Genomic DNA, 22684 nt, shown 5'->3' on the forward strand with positions numbered 1-22684 from the left:
CAATGAAACTAAGCCATGCCCGTGGGGCCACCTAAGACAGGCCGGTCATGGTGGAGAGGTCTGACAGAATGTGGTCCACTGGAGAAGGGAATGGCAAACCACTTTAGTATTCTTGCCTTGAGAACCCCATGAACAGTATGAAAAGGCAAAAAGATAGAACACTGAAAGATGAACTCCCCAGGCCTGTAGGTGCCCAAAATGCTACTGGAGATCAGTGGGAAAATAACTCCAAAAAGAATGAAGAGATGGAGCCAAAGCAAAAACAACACCCAGTTGTGGATGGGACTGGTGATAGAAGCAAGGTCCGATGCTATAAAGAGCAATATTGCCTAGGGACCTGGAATGTTAGGTCCATGAATCAAGGCAAATTAGAAGTGGTCAAACAGGAGATGGCAAGAGTGAACATCGACATTCTAGGAATCAGCGAACTAAAATGGACTGGAATGGATGAATTTAACTCAGATGACCATTATATCTACTACTATGGGCAGGAATCCCTTAGAAGAAATGGAGTAGCCATCATGGTCAACAAAAGAGTCTGAAATGCAGTACTTGGATGCAATCTCAAAAACGACAGAATCATCTCTGTTCGTTTCCAAGGCAAACCATTCAATATCACAGTAATCCAAGTCTATGCCCCAACCAGTAATGCTGACGAAGCTGAAGGTGAACGGTTCTATGAAGACCTACAAGACCTTTTAGAACTAACACCCAAAAAATACGTCCTTTTCATTATAGGGGACTGGACTGCAAAAGTAGGAAGTCAAGAAACACCTGGAGTAACAGGCAAATTTGGCCTTGGAATATGGAATGAAGCAGGGCAAAGGCTAATAGAGTTTTGCCAAGAGAACGCACTGGTCATAGCATACACCCTCTTCCAACAACACAAGAGAAGACTCTATACATGGACATGACCAGATGGCCAACACCGAAATTAGATTGATTATATTCTTTGCAGCCAAAGATGGAGAAGCTCTATACAGTCAGCAAAAACAAGACCAGGAGCTGACTGTAGCTCAGATCATGAACTCCTTATCACCAAATTCAGATGTAAATTGAAGAAAGTGGGAAAAAGCACAAGACCATTAAGGTATGACCTAAATCAAATCCCTTATGATTATACAGTGGAAGTGAGAAATAGATTTAAGGGACTGGATCTGATAGAGTGCCTGATGAACTATGGACAGAGGTTTGTGACATTGTACAGGAGACAGGGATCAAGACCATCCCCAAGAAAAAGAAATGCAATAAAGCAAATGGCTGTCTGAGGAGGCCTTACAAATAGATGTGAAAAGAGAAGCGAAAAGCAAAGGAGAAAAGGAAAAATATACCCATTTGAATGCAGAGTTTCAAAGAACAGCAAGGAGAGATAAGAAAGCCTTTCTCAGCAATCAATGCAAAGAAATAAAGGAAAACAATAGAATGGGAAACACTAGAGATCTCTTCAAGAAAATTTAAGATACCTAGGGCACATTTCATGCAAAGATGGGCTTGATAAAGGACAGAAATGGTATGGACCTAACAGAAGCAGAAGATATTTATTAAGAAGAGGTGGCAAGAATACACAGAAGAACTATATAAAAAAGATTTTCACAACCCAGATAATCACGATGGTGTGATCACTCACCTAGAGCCAGACATCCTGGAATGTGAAGTCAAGTGGGCCTTAGAAAGCATCACTACGAACAAAGCTAGTGGAGGTGATGGAATTCCAGTTGAGCTATTCCAAATCCTGAAAGATGATGCCATGAAAGTGCTGCACTCCATATGCCAGCAAATTTGGAATACTCAGCAGTGGCCACAGGACTGGAAAAGGTCAGTTTCCACTCCAATCCCAAAGAAAGGCAATGTCAAAGAATGCTCAAACTACCACACGATTGCACTGATCTCACACACTAGTAAAGCAGTGCTCAAAATTCTTCAAGCCAGGCTTCAGCAATACGTGAACCGTGAACTTCCAAATGTTCAAGCTGGTTTTAGAAAAGGCAGAGGAACCAGAGATCAAATTGCCAACATCCGCTGGATCATCGAAAAAGCAAAAGAGTTCCAGAAAAGCACCTATTTCTGCTTTATTGACTATGCCAAAGCCTTTGACTGTGTGGATCACAATAAACTGTGGAAAATTCTGAAAGAGATGGGAATACCAGACCACCTGACCTGCCTCTTGAGAAATCTGTATGCATGTCAGGAAGCAACAGTTAGAACTGAACATGGAGCAACAGACTGGTCCAAATAGGAAAAGGAGTACGTCAAGGCTGTATATTGTCACTCTGCTTATTTAACTTATATGCAGAGTACATCATGAGAAACACTGGGCTGGAGGAAGCATAAGCTGGAATCAAGATTGCCAGGAGAAATATCAATAACCTAAGATATGCAGATGACACCACCCTTGTGGCAGAAAGTGAAGAAGAACCAAAGAGCCTCTTGATGAAAGAGGAGAGTGAAAAAGTTGGCTTAAAACTCAACATTCAGAAAATTAAGATCAGGGCATCCAGTCCCATCACTTCATGGCAAATAGATGGGAAAACAGTGGAAACAGCAGCTGACTTCATTTTGGGGGGCTCCAAAATCACTGCAGATGGTGATTGCAGCCATGAAATTAAAAGACGCTTACCCCTTGGAGGGAAAGTTATGACCAACCTAGATAGCATATTCAAAAGTAGAGACATTACTTTGTCAACAAAGGTCTATCTAGTCAAGGCTATGGTTTTTCCAGTAGTCATGTACGGATGTGAGAGTTGGACCATAAAGAAAGCTGAGCGACGAAGAATTGATGGTTTTGAACTGTGGTGTTGGAGAAGACTCTTGAGAGTCCCTTGGACTGCAAGGAGATCCAACCATTCCATCCTAAAGGAGATCAGTCCTGGGTGTTCATTGGAAGGACTGATGCTGAAGCTGAAACTCCAGTACTTTGGCCACCTGATGCAAAGAGCTGACTCATTGGAAAAGACCCTGATGCTGGGAAAGATTGAGGGCAGGAGCAGAAGGGGACAACAGAGGATGAGATGGTTGGATGGCATCATTGACTCCTCAATGGACATGAGTTTGGGTAAATTCTGGGAGTTGGTGATGGACAGGGAGGCCTGGCGGGCTTCGGTCACAAAGAGTCAGACAAGGAGTCCGAAAGGTCCGGAAGGTCTTTCCAAGTCTCTGCTGTTCCTAAGTCGCTTCAGTCGTGTCCGACTCTGTGCAACCCCATAGACAGCAGCCCACCAGGCTCCTCTGTCCATGGGATTCTCCAGGCAAGAACACTGGAGTGGGTTGCCATTTCCTCCTCCAATGCATGAAAGTCTCAGATGCAGTCAAATCAGTCACTCCATCCAATCCACTAGAGGTTGTAAACAGGGAATCTGTATAATAGGAGTTGTTGTTTAGTCTCTAAGTCCTGTCGGACTCTTGCGATTCCATGGACTGTAGCCCGCCAGGCTTCTCTGTCCATGGGATTTTTCAGACAAGAATACTGGAGTGGGTTGCCAGTTCCCTCTCCACCATGTATCCAAGAGAAATACTGTAATATTAAGTTCCATTGTGATGTGGCAATTGTCACCTCCAGGGCACCCAAAACAAAACACCAGCCTATCAGCGCCCCAGCTGGCAGTAGGCAACTCGCAAAGCTGGGTAGGCAAAAAGACTCCCCCCAAAACACAGGAACTACGGCCTTTCTTGGGAAACTCAAAGACCCCACGTGTGCGGGCAGCGTGTAAACTGTCAGCAGTGGAAACTAGGATTCGGCCCCAAAGTATTACACTGGGAATGTGAGCGCGCGCTCCCGGGAAAGGACGTGGCGCCCCCGCCGATCGCCGGGTTCGGGAGGCGCGAGCCGGGTCCTCCGGCGGTCGGTGTCCGCGGTCCGCAGCCACAGTGCAGACTTGGTCTTGCACGGGAGAGGGGACCCCGTCCGCCCCCGCAGGATTCGTGGAGCCGCTGCCCGAAGAAACGGGGATGTCGCACCGCGAGCCGGCAGGCAGATCCCTGGACAGCCCGCGCTCGAGGGCCCCGGCGGCGGCGCGGCGGGGCGGGAAGGGGGAAGTTTTAAAGCCGAGTTGTGGGAGCCGGTGGCTGGCGTCCCGGCGGGATGAAGCTGCATTGCGAGGTGGAGGTGGTCAGCCGGCATTTGCCGGCCTTGGGGCTGAGGAACCGGGGCAAGGGCGTCCGGGCGGTGTTGAGCCTCTGTCAGCAGGCGCCCAGGACTCCGCCGGGTCCCCGAGCGGGAGGCGAGCGGGGCGGCCGTCACCCCGCCTGTTTGTTCATTTCCACCCTGAAGGACAAGCGCGGGACCCGCTATGAGGTGCGTGGAACCGGCGGGTCAGGGGTGGCAGCCAGGCGTTCTTGCTCTAAGCGCCCGACTGTTTCCCCAGCTGGACTCCGTCTTGGGGGTTGCCGAGCGCCCGGCCCCTGAACCCCACCATCACCCGGACCCTGGCGTCTCCCTACCGGCCCGAAGGCGGAAAGATTTTAAGAGTCACTTCTTAATTTTCTTGCCTATTTCTGCGACTTTATTGACAGCCTTGCTGCTTAGTAGTAGATAGCAACCCTGCCCCTTTAATGCCTTTGAAATTTCGGCCTGCGTGTAGCATCAGTCAAGTTTGGGAGAACCGTAAAATGACTACACTTTGGTTCAGTAGATTATGTTTCTCCCAGTTTCTTCGCTAAATTTGTTTGTTTGTTTTTAAGGCTTTGTGGGATGCATCTAAGGTCGTTAGGCCAGATTGTGCTGTGCTCAGTCGCTTCAGTCGTATCCGACTCATTGCGACCCCAGGGACTGCAGCCCGCCAGGCCCCTCTGTCCATGGGATTTTCCAGGCAAGAATACTGGAGTGGGTTACCATTTCCTACTTGAGGGGATCTTCCCGATTAGTACAGTAGTAAAGCAGTGATGCTTGGGTTGCAACTTGATAATTTTATTAAAATTCTTGGCTACTGCATCTCTCGCTCTTTCTTAACTGTTTAATTTCCTAAGTTTTTATTTGTTAGGTACAAGGCTTTTTTTGTATCTACATACCAGTAGTAAACCCTCTAGAAGAAGTTGGGAATTGAATTTTTAAAGCACAAGTTTTATAAAATCCTTTTACCTTGATTCCCAGGCACGTTCTTTTGTGAAAAATGACTGGAATACCCTTGTACCTACTATCATAAAATTGAGGGGTGATTCATCACCCTCTTTGCATCTAACTCTTGACTGGGTTTTATACAATTTCTGGGATTGTTTCCCTTACAGTGTTGTATCCTCAGTAAATACTCTTAGTTGAGGAAGAGTTATTGCTGTTTCATTCAGAGCCACGTAAATGTTTGTGTAAGTAGTTGAAAGTCTAAATAATTCCCCTTTTCCGGTGGAATCAACTCATGTAATGTTTTAAAATGGAAAGGACTTCTGTCACCAAATTTTAAAGATTAGAAAACTGTTAGGTGAGAGAAACAAACTCATAACCAGAATTGGGTCTCCCTTTTTTCCCTGTTGACCTCCCTAAAACCTATCTTTTCATGCCCACCTTAGGTACTGTCTGTTTTAAGAGTCTGTTATGATCTCTCCTTTAAAACTTCCGCTGTGCTAAGGTCAGTAGCTGAAAATCCTAACAAAAATGTTATTGTAAACCACTAGTTGAAAACTTAGTGTGTGTGCAGGGTGCAATGCTGGATAGATACGATGGGAAATAAACCTGATTTAATCTCTGTTTTTCCAAGACTAGAAAGGGAAAAACAGACATCACCACTTACAAAGGTGGGCTATAATTGCTGTAATAAAGGTAGAAGCAGAGTGGTATTATATAGTATAATATTAAAAATGAAATGAATTCTGATTCAAGTCTTTGAGAAAGTTTTGTAGAAGAGGTGGTGCCACAGGGCTTGGGACATAGTAGGTGTCAAGTAAACATTTATTTGTTAGTTAAGGTGGTTTGGTCTTGGCCTTGAGGAGTAGGAATTAGTGCTGAGTGTGGAAGCACCTTGGGGCTCTTTCTTACAACCTTCTACTTTTCTGTCCCATGACGCTGTCATCCATCTGACTGATTTCCAAATCTGTGTCTTTTGCTAGTCCTCTCCCTTAATTTCCAACTTAAGCCAGCTACCTACTGGAAATCTTCATTTGGTTGTGTCACAGTATTTCAAACTCAGAATACCTCCAGATTAATTTTCCTTGCCACCCCTGTCCCAGCTTTTCTGATAGTGTTCTGCAACTCCTTTAAGTAGTATTCTGTCCCTTTCCAGGAACCTTAAAGGCTTTTCCTTCCCCATATCCAATATATTATTGAATTCTTTCAATTCTGCTTCCTGGGTAACTTTCGTATTTTCATACCCCCTTCCATCCCAGGTATAGCCTAAACCACCATTGTCCCTTGCCTGGCTGGTTTCTTAAAGGATCTCCTTACCTCTACCATTGTCTTTCCTCCATCCCATTCTCCCCTCTCCCAAAGTTCATTATTAAACTTTGTAGTTAACGGGAATTTTCAAAATGTAGATCTAACAGTAATATCCACTGAATATTCATCTAATCTCCGTTTACCTCTCTACACTCTCTACATCTGCCTCTTTTCACTGGATCTTCCAGGCATACTGAATGTCTTTCACCTCCTCACAGTTGCCAAACTCTCTTACCTTCAAGGCTTTGCACACTATTCCATTTTATTTATATACTACCTCCCTCTCCTCCCCTCAGTATCTTCACTTGCTTAACATATTAATCCTTCATTTCTTACTCATTTTGGTTCTCTTTTATACCCCCAGACCAGGTAAGAGTCCTTTCCTATATAAGGTCGTATAGTAGCCTGTACTTCCTTGTCTTAATATTTGTTATGCTTATAATTACTTGTTTAATAAACTTTCTGTCGTGAAATTGGCAACTTGATAAGTGTAATTACCATGCTGGTCTTATTTACCACTGTTGTCCCCAGCCCCCTGTCATAGTGCCTGGTTCATAGTGGCTTCTTAATAAATAGTTGTTAAAGCCTTCAGTAGAAGCAACATCAGTTATTAAAAATTATTGAGCAGCTATTATATGTTAGTCACTCTTCTGGCTCTGGGAAAATAATACTGAACAAAGGAGACATGATTTCTGCTTTCATCAAGTTTATATCTTGTGGGAGGCATGCCTACCCCAGGCTAATAGACTAAAGTTAAGAAAGCAGGTAACTACTATTGGCAACTCTTACTACACCCAGAGTTAGAATGGGAGAGAAGAAGCATTCTCCTCAAACAAAGGGGATTCTGTTCTTGAGGAAGGAAGAGTTACTGGACAGGTAGAACAATTGTATCTTACCCAAAGCTGGATAAGGAGTGTAAATACCCCCAAAACCAATCAAACAAAAACGTTTAAATCTTAAAACAACAAAGCACCCAGATGTAAGGTCTAAAAGCCAAACTGAATCCTGGCAAAGTGGCATATTGCAGATGTAATAAATACTGAATAACAGTACCTGGTTTTGTAATTTTCTTCCCCCCCACCCCCCCACCCCCCCCCCCCCCCCCCGCCCCGTCCCATTGGTTTTAAGCAGCTAAAGGAGAATATTGAGCAGTTCTTCACCAAATTTGTGGATGAGGGGAAAGCCACTGTTCGCTTAAAGGAGCCTCCTGTGGATATCTGCCTCAGTAAGGTATGGTATTAATGCGTAGGTTGGTTTACTGTAAAGAGAATAGAGGCTGTGTTAGGAGCCTGATCTCCCACAGAGCTGAACAGAGACAGGCACTTGCAGGCATGTTTGAGGAAATGATGGCAGCTCCCCTGGCTTGCTTGTGTGGCCTTGAAAAGAGCAGAGTCAGTCTTAGAGAAGTTGCCCAGAATGAGAAGGAAAACTGATTTTGCTTCTGTGCCCAAGATGGAGCCTCAGGGTGTTCTTAGAACTCTATAAGCAGGTGGCACAGGTCTGCATCTTGCCAGCTGAATCACAGGCAACAAATCTAAATTTGGTGTTAAAAAAAAATGGATAAAATACAATTAGAAACACTTTAGGGGATATTTTACTTACTATAATCATTTTTTTAAATACATAAACCATTAAGATAAGAAACTGTTTTCTTCTTTGCCTTGTCTCGCTTTTTCCTTTTTTCCCTTCCCAGAGGGTAGGAGCTGTGACCTTGCATTTGCCTTTATCCTTGACCCCAAGTCAATGCTTTGTAAACATTTAAAGTTTAATAACTGTTTAAGCTGTTTTATTGAATGGAGGTGCTTTGTTCTACCTCCTCCTGTTCTGGTTTTTCATTTTCTCTTGCTAATCAGCCTGTCCTGCCACTGACTCCTTCTACCTACAAACAAGCTGAGAGTCCTACCAATTAGAATAGAAGAGACAAATTTCTAGAAAGTTGAGGCTAAAGCTGTCCACTTTCTCAGTATCTCTTTTGACCTCTACTTTCACTGGTTTGGGCTTCCCTGGTGGCTCAGAGGGTAAAGCGTCTGCCTGCAATGCAGGAGACCTGGGTTCCATCCCTGGGACAGGAAGATCCCCTGGAGAAGGAAATGGCAACCCACTCCAGTACTCTTGCCTGGAAAATCCCATGGACAGAGAAGCCTGGTAGACCACAGTCCATGGGATCGCAAAGAGTCAGACACGACTGAGCGACTTGACTTCACTTTCACTTCACTGGTTTATTCATAAAACACTGTCAAAGGTCAGTGATCTCTTCCTATCTGCTAATCACATTGCCGTGATTACTCATCCTTTTTGAGCTCTGTAGAATTTGACACTAATGACCACTCCCTTCATAATAACTTTTCTTTCTTGCCACCTGTGATAGGGCACTGTGCTGGTTTATCTTCAGTTTTCTTCGACGCTCCTTTGTTTCCTGTTTCTTGGCAACCTTTTTTCTATCCTGGGAGTGAAGACTTTATTCCCATCCTCTGCCTGCTCTCTGCCATACATGCTTTCTGTTAACACAGCTCCCTTTAATGTGTGTAACTCCCAAGTAGGTCCCTCTGCTGGACCTACTTAACCCAGGTCACCAGACTTTCCTCACTCCACTTCACCGTGTATATTGCTGCGAGAATAATATGTAGCTCTTGTTACGTAATTCTCAACTCAAAATTCTTCAGTGATCTCCCACAGCTTGATCATTCTGTCCTCCTTACCCTGGCATCAAGGGTACTCATTTATACGCTATAGCCATACAGTATTTCTACTCTTTTACTCCTCTGCAAAGCTCCCACATCCCAACCAAATACTTAGCTTCCCAAACTTGCTGAAAGTTCACTAGTCCTTCAGATAGAAAGGTTTTGAAGCTTCTAAAGTATCCAGGAAGTATTTTTATTGCTGACTTAATTCACATATCACTTTAATAGTGATTTCTGTGTCCAGTTGAAAGCAGTCTCTTGCTTTTGATGTGTTGTTACTTGCTTTTGGCAATAAGTGCTAAGTTACACCTGCCTTTTTTTATTTTTAAGTTTCTTGATATATATATATATAATTTTTACTTATTTTATTTTTGGCTGTGTTGAGAGTTGCAGTGCATGGGCATCTCACTGTAGTGACTTCTCTTGTGGAGCACAGACTCTAGGCGAGTGGGTTTCAGTAATTGTGACATGTGGGCTCAGTAGTAGCTCTTGGACTTAGTTGCTCTGCAGCATGTGGGATCTTCCCGGTCCAGGGATGGAACCCATGTCCCCAGCATTGGCAGGCAGATTCTTATCCACTGCACCACTAGGGAAGTCCTTGGCCTTGCTTTTGACAGGGCTATTGCTTTTCAAAATTCCTAGTCTTTGTGAACAACCCCCCTGGGTATGTTGTACTGTACAGCACTACTTCAGTCTGTCTCTGAGGCACCAGAGATTTGAGTCAGTTCATCTTTTCATTTTCTTTTGGTTACTAAGGTTAAGTAACTTTTAAAAAAAATTTTATTGGATTATAGTTGATGGGTCAGTTCATCTTAAATCCAAGTCTTCAGTGGAATCTTTATATTTTCCTGTTTTATTGTATGCTCATATGGTTACCCCTGTGAACAGTTTTATTTAGAGTATGTCAACATAATTTTTTCAAAAACTTTAAAAATTTTTGTATATGTAATTAAATTTAGTGAAAATAGAATACTGAAAAAAATGTAGTAATTTTCAATAAATAATTGCATGATTTACATATACAACTTCACCACGTTTGTTTAGGATGAATTAGCATGCATGTATTACCTAAAATGGAATTTATAATTGTACAACCTACTTTTACATCTTCAGGCCAATTCCAGCAGTCTAAAGGGTTTCCTTTCAGCTGTGCGACTGGCTCATAGAGGCTGTGATGTTGAGGCACCACTTTCAACCCTCACACCAGTGAAGACTTCAGAATTTGAAAAATTTAAAACTAAAATGGTTATCACATCCAAAAAGGACTATCCTCTAAGCAAGAACTTCCCCTATTCTCTGGAACATCTTCAGACTTCTTATTGTGGGCTTGTCCGGGTTGATATGCGTATGCTTTGCTTAAAAAACCTTAGAAAGTTAGACTTGAGTCATAACCATATAAAAAAGCTCCCAGCTACAATTGGAGACCTCATCCACCTTCAAGAACTTAACCTGAATGATAACCACTTGGAATCATTTAGTGTAGCCTTGTGTCAGTCTACACTCCAGAAGTCACTTCAGAGTTTGGATATCAGCAAGAACAAAATTAAGGCACTCCCCGTGCAGTTTTGCCAGCTCCGAGAACTTACATATTTAAAACTTGATGATAATGAATTGATTCGACTTCCTTTCAAGCTGGGACAACTGAGGAACCTGCGGTTTTTGTCAGCAGCTCGAAATAAGCTTCCATTTTTGCCTAGTGAATTTAAAAATTTATCCCTTGAGTACTTGGATCTTTTTGGAAATACTTTTGAACAACCGAAAGTCCTTCCAGTTATACACCTGCAAATGCCATTAACTTTACTGGAATCTTCTGCACGAACCATATTATATAATAGGTAAGCCTTTGATAGCATCATGGTATTTTCATCATTCTCAAGAGTTAAGTCTTTAACATGGCTGTTTATACTATGCACAATCTGACCCTTTGCTCCAGTGGCCTTCTTTTAAAAAGAAATGACAAAAGTTATGGGTCTAGAAGAATGGGCATATGAATAAACACAGGTAAACTTTGTAATGCTCATAGACACCCACTGAAACCCAAGCCAGTCTTCCCTCTTCATCATCCCTAGCTTAAGTGCTCTTATCGTAAAGCAGTGGTTCTCAGATTTTACTTCACATTAGAATTACCTAAGAAGCTTTAACAGAGAAGGCAATGGCACCCCACTCCAGTACTCTTGCCTGGAAAATCCCATGGGTGGAGGAGCCTGGTAGGCTGCAGTCCATGGGGTCGCTAAGAGTTGGACATGACTGAGCAACTTCACTTTCACTTTTCACTTTAATGCATTGGAGAAGGAAATGGCAACCCACTCCAGTGTTCCTGCCTGGAGAATCCCAGGGACGGGGCAGCCTGGTGGGCTGCCGTCTATAGGGTTGCACAGAGTTGGACACGACTGAAGCGACTTAGCAGCAGCAGCAAGGAGCTTTAAAAAATTCTGGTGGTTAGTCCCCACCCAAGACTTATTAAGTCAGAATGTTTGGGAGTAGGACTGAGTATTTTTTTTCTTTTAACTATCCAGGTGTTTCTAATGTACAGCTAGCTAGGATTAAGAGCCTTGGCTTACTTCTCAAATTTTAATATTCATCACATCCCTGGGAGTCTTGTTTAGCAGATTTTGTTTTAGAGGTCTGAAGTGGAGATCTGCTTTTTAAACTGCATTCAAGGTGAGGCTGCTAGTTCATGATTTATACTTGAATACTAAGGCTCTAAAAGTAACTTGGGCTATCCTTGTAGCTTAGTTGGTAAAGAATCTGCCTGCAATGCAGAAGACCTGGGTTTGATTACTGGATTGGGAAGATTCTCTGGAGAAGGAAATGGCAACCCACTCCAGTATTCTTGCCTGGAGAATCCCATGGACGGAGGAGCCTGGTAGGCTACCGTCCATGGGGTCGCAAGAATCAGACAACGACTTAGTTACTAAACCACCACCACCACCAAAAGTAACTAAGGGCTCATTATTGTTTTAAGGCAGTGATCCTTGAAAGTTGAGGAATGCATCACCAATCATGCTTATTGTAACACAGTACTTAACTAAAGCAGATTGCTGGTCCCAACCCTTGGAGATTCTTATTCAGTAAATTTGTCGTGGGGATGAAGAAACTGCATCTCTAACAAGTTCCAAGGAGATGCTGATAATGCTGGTCAGGGGACCACACTTGAGGACTGCTGGTTTAAGGTATTGACTCTTAAGTAGGAGTTTAAAATTATCTCTCAAGTGACAGTACACGTAAGTGCCAAGAACAGTACCTGGTTCATAATAGGTCTCAATAAATACTCACTGGATTTATAAATACATGTAATTTGCTTATTTGGCAAATTAAAAATCATTAATTGTGTTATCATTAGTTGTAGCTGCTGCTGCTGCTGCTAAGTCGATTCAGTCGTGTCCGACTCTTAGCAACCCCATGGACTGCATCGCACCAGGCTCCTCCGTCCATGGGATTTTCCAGGCAAGAGTACTGGAGTGGGGTGCCATTGCCTTCTCCACATTAGTTGTAGAGGAACTTCTAAATAATATAGATGTGAAATACATACCTAGATCTGGTCATATAGGTCCTAGATTCTACCTCAGATCACCTAGTTCAGAATCTCCAGAGATGGGCCCCTACTGTGTGTCATAGATTTTTTAAAGTCTCCAGAAAGTGATAACTCATGATTCAGGTTAAAACCGCTGATTTGAGATAACTCTAAATGGTGTCTTTTGGCAATAAACCACTCCCAAGTGTCTTGTTCTTTGCTTTCTCTGAGACTTATATATGAAAAAAAAAACGTATTTATTCAAATTTGAAAATTATGTCCAAGTGAGAAATACTGTAAATGGTCACTGATAACTTGAAAGGATCATAAATTGGCTAGGATGACTCTGATCTTTACTGAAGTATAATTTTGCAAATTTCTAGCTCCCTTGGTTTAAGAATATAGATCCAAAGCCATGAGAACAATCTCTGCTATTTAGCTGTTGAAGTTATAGTCTTAGAAAAATATGTGGGGACTTACATTGGCTAGAAAATACAGTTTTTAACTGTTTCCTGTTTTTCTTAGTCTATAACCAAAAGCCTGGAATATAAGTAAGTGGTTTGTTTTTGTTTTTGTTTTTAAAGTTACTTACACAAGTTAACAGATTAGTACATGTGGAAAAAATGAAAAATTGTAAACAAAGTCAATCCCATCCTTTAAGTAAATAAGCCACTATTTTTGATTTGATGTGCACTTTTCTACTAGGGTTTTAAACACTAGTTTAGGAACTTCCTTGGAAGTCCAGTGGTTAAGACTGTACTTCCAGTGCAGTGGGCACAGGTCAGGGTACTAAGATCCCACATGCTGTGTGGCAAAACAAAACAGCACCAGTTTAAATTATAATAGTAGGTTTTACTTGTTGCAAAAGATCTGAACACCTGTTAATGTGCCAGCCCATGTACTAGAGAAAGAATAAAGAAAAGCGTGTGGGAGACACAAAGCGCTTGGGGTATGATTGTGTTTAGGGTGCAGGAGAGATCTGGGCACTGGGCAGGCAATCTCAAGATTGTCTCAGTGTTATGCAGGGTGAGAGCAATTGTATTGGGGGCCACTGAAGTTTTAAGTAAGAGGGTGGATGACTTAATTTAAGCACAGTTAGGACCCTTGCTTGCTTTAGTAAAGTAAAACTAATATCACATTTAAAAAATTTGTTTCACACAGTTTAGGATTCTCTTTTGAACACTTGATGCCTAGGAGTGTATATGTATTTATTTAAATGTTTCTTCACAGATAGAACTGAGAAATTCTCTCATTACCATTTATAGGAATTGTATGAGAGAGCCATACATTTAAATTATGTTACACTGGTCATACAGTATAATTATATAAAGGACTGATGACTCTTTCCTTGTATTCAGTGGGTTATACTATTAAGTGGCAATACTGAAAGGTAACTACTTTATGTAGTATAGATCCTCTTAGGCTTATGTCATATGCTGTTATTTGGTATTTTTCCCATTTGTACCAGTTTGGAAAATAAAAACAATATACTGAATTAATAGAGTAATTTTATTTTCTCATGGTTATAATTCAGTGTCTAATAATTCATGTCCTAATACATGAAGTTTTGAATCATTAAAAAATATCTTTAAAATGTTTTTTTCCAATAGGATTCCATATGGCTCTCGTATCATTCCTTTCCATCTTTGTCAAGATTTGGATACTGCAAAAACCTGTGTTTGTGGAAGATACAGTATAAGCAGTTTTATTCAAGGAACTACTACCATGAATCTACACTCTGTTGCTCACACTGTGGTCTTAGTAGATAATATGGGTGGTACTGAAGCACCCATTATTTCTTACTTCTGTTCTCTAGCCTGTTATGTAAATTCTTGTGATATGCTCAAGTAATAGGTGATACCACAAAAAGAAATTCCATTTAGTCTCAGACTAATTTGGGATTCAATTATGGTTTAAATGTCAAATTGGAGAAAGGGCAGCTTTCCACGGATTTTGTATACTTGATTGAGGGGAAGAATGTGTGGTAGTCTAACATTTTCAATCATTTGATTGTAAAATCTTAATTTCATTAAAACCTGGTTAATTTTATTGTGGTGTTAACTTTTATCAGTTTATCACACTTGTGTTGATTTTGGCCTAGTATTTCCGGTTGTGGGGTTATCTTTTAATGTTAAACAGATATTGATCCCAACCACTCTGTTCATAGAATTTTCTTAATTTTTGTCTTGCATTTAAGTTAAATTGAGTTTCTATATATAGAAAATATACTTTGGACTAATACAGTCTAAATTGTAGTGAAAATTTGTTCAATATGAAACTACATGTTTTTAAACACTTGTATTTTCAGGTATATTTTTCTATATACAGAATTTTATATTCACCAAACATAAAGTAGAAGTTGTTTTGGACAAATAGACTTCGGCCTTTAAAGTTTTATATTAATCGCATAATCTTTGTTGTGATTTTTAGGTTTTTCTTTTTCTTTTTTTTCCATTTTTAGGGTTGGAATAAGGTTTTGGTGTTGGATAGGAATAGGAGAAAATTGCCACTTTTTTTACTGATTAAGTCTGTATTATATGAGGGTTGTTCTTTTTCTGTTGGTCAGGTTTTTTTAAATTGGAGTATAATTGCTTTACAGTGTTGTTAGTTTCTGCTGTACAACATAGTGAATTAGCTGTTGTTATATCGTGTGAGTTACTCAGTCGTGTCACTCTTTGCAACATAGCCCGCCAGGCTCCTCTGTCCGTAGGAGTCTGTATGTATACATATATCCCCTCACTCTTGAGCCTCCCACCGCCTTTGAGCTCCTTATGCTATACACCAACTTTTGGTCTTTGAAACTACGAATTTTAAGAATCTTAGGATTTCCTAAACTCATAAATTACTGAGATATTGACCAAAAATATTATAAAATTTTAGTAACTTTCTTTAAAAACATGGTTCTTTAAAAAGTGATTGGGGGGGGGACATATTTAAAAGTAATTCAGTGCTTACCTGATTTTTACATGTTCCTGTAGAGAATTATTTCAATAAATGCAGGTGTAATAGCGTATGTTGGGAATAAGTGCTAAACATGTTATTCCTATACAGCCCTTTGCATTCTTCCTCTCTTCAAGTCATCTCCATGTAAGCATCTTAGCCTACTTAAAATTCATGTACAGAAAGCAGAATTTGTTCTTATAACCCATACCCCTTCCCAATTTATTTCTCCTTTCACTCAATATTCAAACTCCTTTTTCTTTCTTGCCTTTATGTGTTTACTAGACTCACTTCTTTGATTCTAACTTTCCGTTTTATTCAGTCAAAGTTGTTTACCTCCTCAACCCTCCCCACAGTCAATTTATAACATTTGAGTACCCCCCAGAGTATGCGCAAAAGGGTTCAAACAAGAATTTATGTTGTCATGAACTCATGCTTTTTTCACAAGCTTCAGAACTTTTTGTAGTTAGAAGTCAATTATCAACTCCTACCTTACATTCAAGACTGAGGTCTAAAAAGGTACTGTCCAAAAAACTGATGGAACTGTTGTCTCTTGTTCAATAGGGTGGTCATTAGCCACATGTGGCTATTGAACAATAAATGTAGTAAGTGAGGCATTGCATTAATTTAAGTAGCTATATGTGGCTAGTAGTCCCTGCTGGAGTGTACATTTGCAGAAAAGTCAGGGGGTTTTTTTTGGCAGCCATTGTGGGATATTAATTCCCCAACCAGGGATTAAACCAATGTTATTAGCAATGAAAGCACGGAGTCCGAACCACTGGACCACTAGGGAATTCCCAAAGTCAGCTTTTAATTTTTCCAACTTGGATCCTGTTTCACTCAGTCCACTATACACAGATCTAGCTTATCCCCTTCACTTTTAAAATTTCATATTGGAGCATAGCACAAATAATATTGTGTTAATTCCACATTGGAGCATAACACAAATAATATTGTGTTAGTTTCAGGTGTACAGCAAAGTGATTCAGTTATACATGGATTTTTCAAATTATTTTCTTAGGTCATTACAGAATATTGAACAGAATTCCTTGTGCTATACAGTAGGTCCTTGTTGGTTGTCTGTTTTAAATTTATCAGTGTGTACATGTCAATCCCCAATTCCCACTCCATCCCTTCCCCCCATCAGAAATTTGTTCTCAATCTGAGTCTGTTTTGTAACATTTTAAATTCATTTGTATCAGTTTTAGCCATGGCATGTCTTTCTCTGACTTACTTCACATAGTACGATAATCTCCAGGTCCACCCATGTTATTGCAAACGGGACTATTTCATTCTTTTTAATGGCTGAGCACTCGTCATTTACTTTTTTTCAAAATCTGATTAAGAACTTTCCCAGCAGCTCATCAATCATAATTATGAATTCACCCAACATAAATATATACTTGAAATTGACCTGAAAAAGTAAACCATCAGTTTTTCCCTTCTTTATGATTTAGCTCCATAACCTAGTCAGAAAACTTGAGGTGGGACTCCTATCTTCTTTGTATATAAATACAAAATGCCAGTTCTTGTGGAACGAAATTTAAATAATGAATTTGAGAAGACGATGAACTTTAACCCACAAATAATTTACCACTATTTTAACTTAGAACCATATTAGGCATGCAACTAATGTAAAACATACAAAAGATTTTAGTAGGAATATCGCTGTATTTATTCTCATTCAGGCAATTTTTCTGTAACTTCAACATTTTCTTCTCAAAACATAAGAACAAAAGAATCCCAAAGCTTAGAACTGGATCACTTGGCCCTTTCTCTTCTTATCTCCTCCAAGTTCAAAATGCTTGCACCTCTTAATGGCCAGCATCCTCTTGGATCTGCAGTTGGGCTCAACGCATTCAAGTCTCAGCACGATCTTCTTGGTGGTTTTAGCCTTCTTCCGGAAAATTGGCTTGGTTTGCCCACCGTAGCCACTTTGCTTCCGATCATAGCGCCTCTTTCCCTGGGCATACAGGGAATCTTTGCCCTTCTTATACTGGGTCACTTTGTGAGGCTGATGCTTTCCACACTTCTTACAGAAAGTCCTGCGGGTTTTAGGTACGTTGACCATCTTTGCAGTAGAGGTGTCTTCGCGGTGCAAACTGTTGTAAAACACGGGAGCAAAAGTTAGAACACTTGAAACAGCAAGTATAAACCCACCAAGTACTCATTTTCCGTATGAGTAAGTGCACAACTTGATGGAATGCTTAGATTTGTTAGGTGGGTAGAATAGGGAAAAGGAGTCCAAAATGGCCGTGGCTAAAAAACAAGGAAGGTCCGAGGACCAGAGTGAAGACTTCAGGCAGAACAAACAGCACTCCTGGCTAAGCCCAATTTGCATAGGGCAGGCCCAGGTGGAGGAAAAAACACAGAAAAATAGGAGCCAAAGCGTTTTCTCACTGACTCACTCACTCTCCCGCGTGCGTGCGCTCTTTCTCTCTCTCTCTCCACACCGCCCCCACCTCTCCCGCGCTCCTCCACTCTCTTCCAGTCTTTGGGTTGGCATGCCCTCACGCTTTGAGGATGGATTCTCCTGCTATCTCCTAAATAAAATGGAGCTGTAACACTGATTTGCCAAAGAGCTGTAGCACGGTATGTCCAAGACCCAGAGCTGTCACGCGCCGAGGGCTTTAATGTCCGTCGCTCCAAATCTTCGTTGTGACGAGACAAAGAACCGAGGAACATACACTCTCGTGACAGATTTACAGAATGAGACTCACTGAAAAACAGCAAGAGCAGCAGCACAGGGACGCCTAGTACGGTCAGTCCCGCGTACAACAAAGTGGGATCCTTTGGGGCTTAATTTATCGTGGTTGCCCAACAACTAAAGCGTAATGGTGTGATTTTCTCCAGCAGAGAGAGGACCGAAGCTAGAGTTTATTTTCGACTCTCAGCGCACCCTTTCCCTCCAGGTTCTAGTTTCCGTGCATGCCTGGCTCGGAGGGCGGTGTAGAGCCACCGCCACGTACTGCCACGGCCCGCCCAGTCCCTGCGAGGACTGCATCTGCCTAGTTTCACTTTTGCCTTCAGAGCACCGTCACCCGTAAAAGCCCTAAAGGCTGACGTGTCCTTAATGAGTGCCGCCAGGCCCAGCAGCCGCCATGCGAGTGCCCTTTCCGGAAGGGAAAAGTGAATTCTGGAAATCCACTAACCAAGGCGGTGGGCCTCAACCTCTCTCTCCTAACAGGGCTCACCAGGCCCGGCCCTGCCCAGCCTCGAATCCTGAGCACTGGAGGCTCCGGCGTAACAGCCACCACCCAGCACCGGGCTTACCGAGAGACCCGACGTCCACGTTCCTGCCTCGCTCGTCTCGCGCCTCACCGGAAAGGGAGGGACGTGGCGGAAGTAGGAACTGAGCCTGAGCGGCAGTGCTGCGAACCAATAGGTGGCGCGCAGCGACGGCCGGGCGTCTCCGGACGTGTCCGGGAAGCGCCAACCGACGGCCAGGGGCGGGCCCGAGGGGTGTGGGTCCCCGGGCCGCGGCGCTCGGCGGGCGAGTCGCTGCTTGTCAGGACAGTCGCCGCCGGAGTGAGGCCAAGCGAGGCTGTGTTTCTCGTTCCGGGATGTCCGGGGCCGCATAGAGATGAGAGCGCCGAGGACGCAGGGCCGCTGGAGGCGCAGGTAACGGAGTCGAGGTACAGCGGGGCCGCGTCGGGCTTCTTACCGGACCGGTGCTGGATGGAGAGGACCGAAGCGACGCCGTGCCGCTGCTCCTAGCGGCGGGGCCGCTGCCCGAGCTGCAGTTGCCAGGTGAAGATGTGTGGAGCCCGGGCGGCGCGGGGGAGCTGAAAACCTGCGGGTCCCCGGACCCCCGGGGCCCGGGATGAGTTAGCGAGGGCAGCTGCGGGGGCCAGTTCCGACTGCTGCAGGCCACCGCCACGGTCGCCGCCCGCCCGCCCGCCCCTTCCCCGCCGGAGCCGCTAGCTCCTTTCCGCGCCCGCCCGCCCCCCTGCTCGCGCTCCCGGCCCCGGAGACCATGAGGTTCCGCATCTATAAGCGGAAGGTGCTGATCTTGATGCTCGTGGTGGCCGCCTGCGGCTTCGTCCTCTGGAGCAGCAATGGGCGACAAAGGAAGAACGAGGCCCTCGCCCCGCCGCTGCTGGACGCCGATCCCGTGCGGGGTGCCGGCGCCCGGGCCGGGGACCATCCCGCCGTGTCGGTGGGCATCCGCCGGGGCTCCAACGAGTCGGCGGCTCCACTGGTCGCCGCGGCCCCGCAGCCCGAGGTGGACAATCTGACGCTGCGGTACCGGTCCCTAGTGTACCAGCTGAACTTTGACCAGACGCTGAGGAATGTAGATAAGGCCGCCTCCTGGACCCCCCGAGAGCTGGCGCTGGTGGTCCAGGTGCACAACCGGCCCGAATACCTCAAACTGCTGCTGGACTCACTTCGAAAAGCCCAGGGAATCGACGACGTCCTCGTCATCTTTAGCCATGACTTCTGGTCGACCGAAATCAATCAGCTGATTGCTGGGGTGGATTTCTGTCCAGTTCTGCAGGTGTTCTTTCCTTTCAGCATTCAGTTGTACCCTAACGAGTTCCCGGGCACTGACCCCAGAGATTGCCCCAGAGACATGGAGAAGAATGCAGCTTTGCGAATGGGATGCATTAATGCTGAATATCCCGACTCCTTCGGCCATTATAGAGAGGCCAAGTTCTCCCAAACCAAACACCACTGGTGGTGGAAGCTGCATTTTGTATGGGAGAGGGTCAAAGTCCTTCGAGACTATGCTGGCCTCATACTTTTCCTAGAGGAGGATCACTACTTAGCCCCAGACTTTTACCATGTCTTCAAAAAGATGTGGAAATTAAAGCAGCTAGAGTGCCCCGAGTGTGATGTTCTCTCCCTGGGGACCTATACTGCCATTCGAAATTTCTATGACGTGGCTGACAAGGTAGATGTGAAAACGTGGAAATCCACAGAGCACAATATGGGTCTGGCCCTGACCCGGGAAGCCTATCAGAAGCTGATTGAGTGCACAGACACTTTCTGTACTTACGATGATTATAACTGGGACTGGACCCTTCAATATTTGACTGTATCTTGTCTTCCAAAATTCTGGAAAGTGCTGGTTCCTCAAGTTCCTAGAATTTTTCATGCTGGAGACTGTGGTATGCATCACCAAAAAACTTGTAGACCAGCCACCCAGAGTGCCCAACTTGAGTCACTCTTAAATAATAACAAACAGTACCTGTTTCCAGAAACTCTAACTATTAGTGAGAAGTTTATGACATCCCTTTCCCCACCTAGGAAAAATGGAGGGTGGGGCGATATTAGGGACCATGAACTCTGTAAAAGTTATAGAAGGCTGCAGTAAAAAAAAAAAAATCACAATTACAAAAGCAAAAGTAGTGACAGTCTTCTATTTTTGATATTTGTCCAAATAGGATACACAATTGAATAAAAAGGTTTAGGAACTGGTTTCTGCTTTAATACAACAACAAAGTTCTTGTAAAAGTTGTCCAAATATAGTCATCTTTTCCTTTTACGTCTGATTAAGATTTAAAACGCAAGTTTTCATTTTGAGAATTGCGTTTTAAAGTTCAGTGTGTATCTGCTAGAGGTAATCATTGTTAATTGATAGAAGAAGGGAAACTATTTAAATTGCATCTATTAATCTTTTTATCTGGAACTTTGTACACTTTTCCACTTTCAAGACTTTAAGTACAGCAAAATTTATTTAAAATTGTCATATCAGTAAAAAGTATTACAGTGAAATTAATAAGAGTATTAATGTAACAAGCCCAGCTTCACTCTTGACACAGTAACTAGGAAGAGGTTGCTTCAGTGGTTTTATAATTCAAAAATTATGTTTGTTAAACACCCTGTCAGAACAGAGTCATTTTCAGTATTAAAGATTCCTGTATTATTGTGTTAAGAATTGCCTGTGCTCTGGAACCTGCATAGAACACACTTTTCTTTTGGAATGTATTTGACTGATAAGAAAGTTTAAACACTTTTCACCTCAATGTAGAAATACAGTGATTTTTTTTCTTTTAGTGCTGCCAAAATAAAATACTTGTTTTTGCATAAAAAGGTTCCTAATCATTTTTCAGAATAATTTTACATCAAAGTCCACTAAAGACACTCTTGAAGGTTTAAAATTAGCATTACATCTTATTTGTACAGTGTATAAGTAAGTTTGAAATAAAGAAAACCCAGCTCTTAACAGTGCATTCCCTTTGGAGGAAACTGGCTTTCAAATTAGCCACGCAGAGATAATGAGCAATAAAAAGCTGCTGTGTAAGTGAAATACAGCCAGAAATGAAACAAAGTTCAGTCCTGCCAAAGTGAAACATGTTCTAGAGCCAGCTTTATTTTACCAGAAATCGTACTTTTTAAAACAACAAAGTAAATAAGAAACAGGCTTAAAATTTATTCCATATTTAACATAAGTTTCCCTTAACATACATAATTGCATTCAACCAAAAGTATACTCATAGACTAATTTCTGTGTTGATACTGCAAAGTCATTTCAACCTAAAGACTGTGTACCTAATGGACAGTCACAGAATTATTACTGAATCAAATAATTCCCATCATGGTTGAAAAATATATATGGTCATCTATAATGGCGCACGGAGAAGGCAATGGCACCCCACTCCAGTACACTTGCCTGGAAAATCCCATGGATGGAGGAGCCTGGTGGGCTGCAGTCCATGGGGTCGCTAGGAGTCGGACACGACTGAGCGACTTCACTTTCTCTTTTCACTTTCATGCATTGGAGAAGGAAATGGCAACCCACTCCAGTGTTCTTGCCTGGAGAATCCCAGGGATGGGGGAGCCTGGTGTGCTGCCATATCTGGGGTCACACAGTCGGACACGACTGAAGTGACTTAGCATAGCATAATGGCGCAAATAGTTCTGTTTTATGAGTTCCTTTATACTGCCTGGAGCCCAGTTGGGTCCAGGTTTTACTGGAGATAAAGTGTATATCAGGATGAACTGCCAGGCGTTGTTCCAGCTTTTGGTGCTCTGACCTGACCTCCCTAGTTCAAAAAGACTAAAGAAATTAGGTAGTTTCCTGGACGAAGGTAAGGCCAGAGGTTTGAGTTAGTAGCTGACTTTGGAACAGAAATACATCATCAGCTCATGGTCTTGGGGTCAGCAATTAGATCAACAAATATTTTCCTTTCTATATTGTCTTTCGTGTTGTCCTAAAACTTTTTATGAGAGAAAAAAGAAACTATT

General features: G+C 42.8%; 3 protein-coding genes across 4 annotated transcripts; 2 read left to right on the forward strand and 1 right to left on the reverse strand.

The window, feature by feature from the left end:
- The first annotated feature begins 3978 nt into the window (after nucleotides 1–3978).
- On the forward strand, nucleotides 3979–15572 carry LRR1 (leucine rich repeat protein 1). 2 transcript variants are annotated; one of them, XM_027553685.1, is made up of 4 exons: nucleotides 3979–4291; nucleotides 7490–7588; nucleotides 10153–10874; nucleotides 14164–15572. In XM_027553685.1, exons 1-4 carry the CDS (start codon nucleotides 4079–4081, stop codon nucleotides 14402–14404), a joined length of 1275 nt encoding a protein of 424 aa, XP_027409486.1. In that variant the 5' UTR covers nucleotides 3979–4078; the 3' UTR covers nucleotides 14405–15572. The 2 variants fall into 2 exon arrangements, with proteins under 2 accessions (XP_027409486.1, XP_027409487.1); XM_027553686.1 differs by lacking the exon at nucleotides 10153–10874 and having other exon boundaries at nucleotides 4007–4291; nucleotides 14164–14322.
- A 712-nt stretch (nucleotides 15573–16284) lies between these two features.
- Nucleotides 16285–18804, reverse strand: RPL36AL (ribosomal protein L36a like). The gene is made up of 2 exons (XM_027553687.1): nucleotides 18767–18804; nucleotides 16285–17595 (listed from the first exon to the last, which is right to left on the reverse strand). The coding sequence occupies exon 2, from the start codon at nucleotides 17562–17564 to the stop codon at nucleotides 17244–17246; it is 321 nt and encodes a 106-aa protein (XP_027409488.1). The 5' UTR covers nucleotides 17565–17595; nucleotides 18767–18804; the 3' UTR covers nucleotides 16285–17243.
- Nucleotides 18805–18959: 155 nt separating this feature from the next.
- MGAT2 (mannosyl (alpha-1,6-)-glycoprotein beta-1,2-N-acetylglucosaminyltransferase) lies at nucleotides 18960–21529 on the forward strand. Its single transcript, XM_027553684.1, has one exon. It carries the CDS (start codon nucleotides 19470–19472, stop codon nucleotides 20808–20810), a length of 1341 nt encoding a protein of 446 aa, XP_027409485.1. The 5' UTR covers nucleotides 18960–19469; the 3' UTR covers nucleotides 20811–21529.
- Nucleotides 21530–22684: the final 1155 nt, after the last annotated feature.

This window comes from Bos indicus x Bos taurus, chromosome 10, assembly GCF_003369695.1.
Source record: "Bos indicus x Bos taurus breed Angus x Brahman F1 hybrid chromosome 10, Bos_hybrid_MaternalHap_v2.0, whole genome shotgun sequence".
NCBI classification, from domain to species: Eukaryota; Metazoa; Chordata; class Mammalia; order Artiodactyla; family Bovidae; genus Bos; species Bos indicus x Bos taurus.

What these genes read in the sequence shown, in the direction of transcription:
- RPL36AL (XM_027553687.1), bottom strand. Translation starts at nt 17,564, where the DNA reads ATGGTCAACGTACCTAAAACCCGCAGGACTTTCTGTAAGAAGTGTGGA.
- MGAT2 (XM_027553684.1), top strand. Translation starts at nt 19,470, where the DNA reads ATGAGGTTCCGCATCTATAAGCGGAAGGTGCTGATCTTGATGCTCGTG.
- LRR1 (XM_027553685.1), top strand. Translation starts at nt 4,079, where the DNA reads ATGAAGCTGCATTGCGAGGTGGAGGTGGTCAGCCGGCATTTGCCGGCC. An exon ending in TGGATATCTGCCTCAGTAAG is followed by an intron (nt 7,589 to 10,152) that starts GTATGGTATTAA and finishes TTACATCTTCAG; the next exon opens with GCCAATTCCAGCAGTCTAAA. An exon ending in CGAACCATATTATATAATAG is followed by an intron (nt 10,875 to 14,163) that starts GTAAGCCTTTGA and finishes TTTTTCCAATAG; the next exon opens with GATTCCATATGGCTCTCGTA.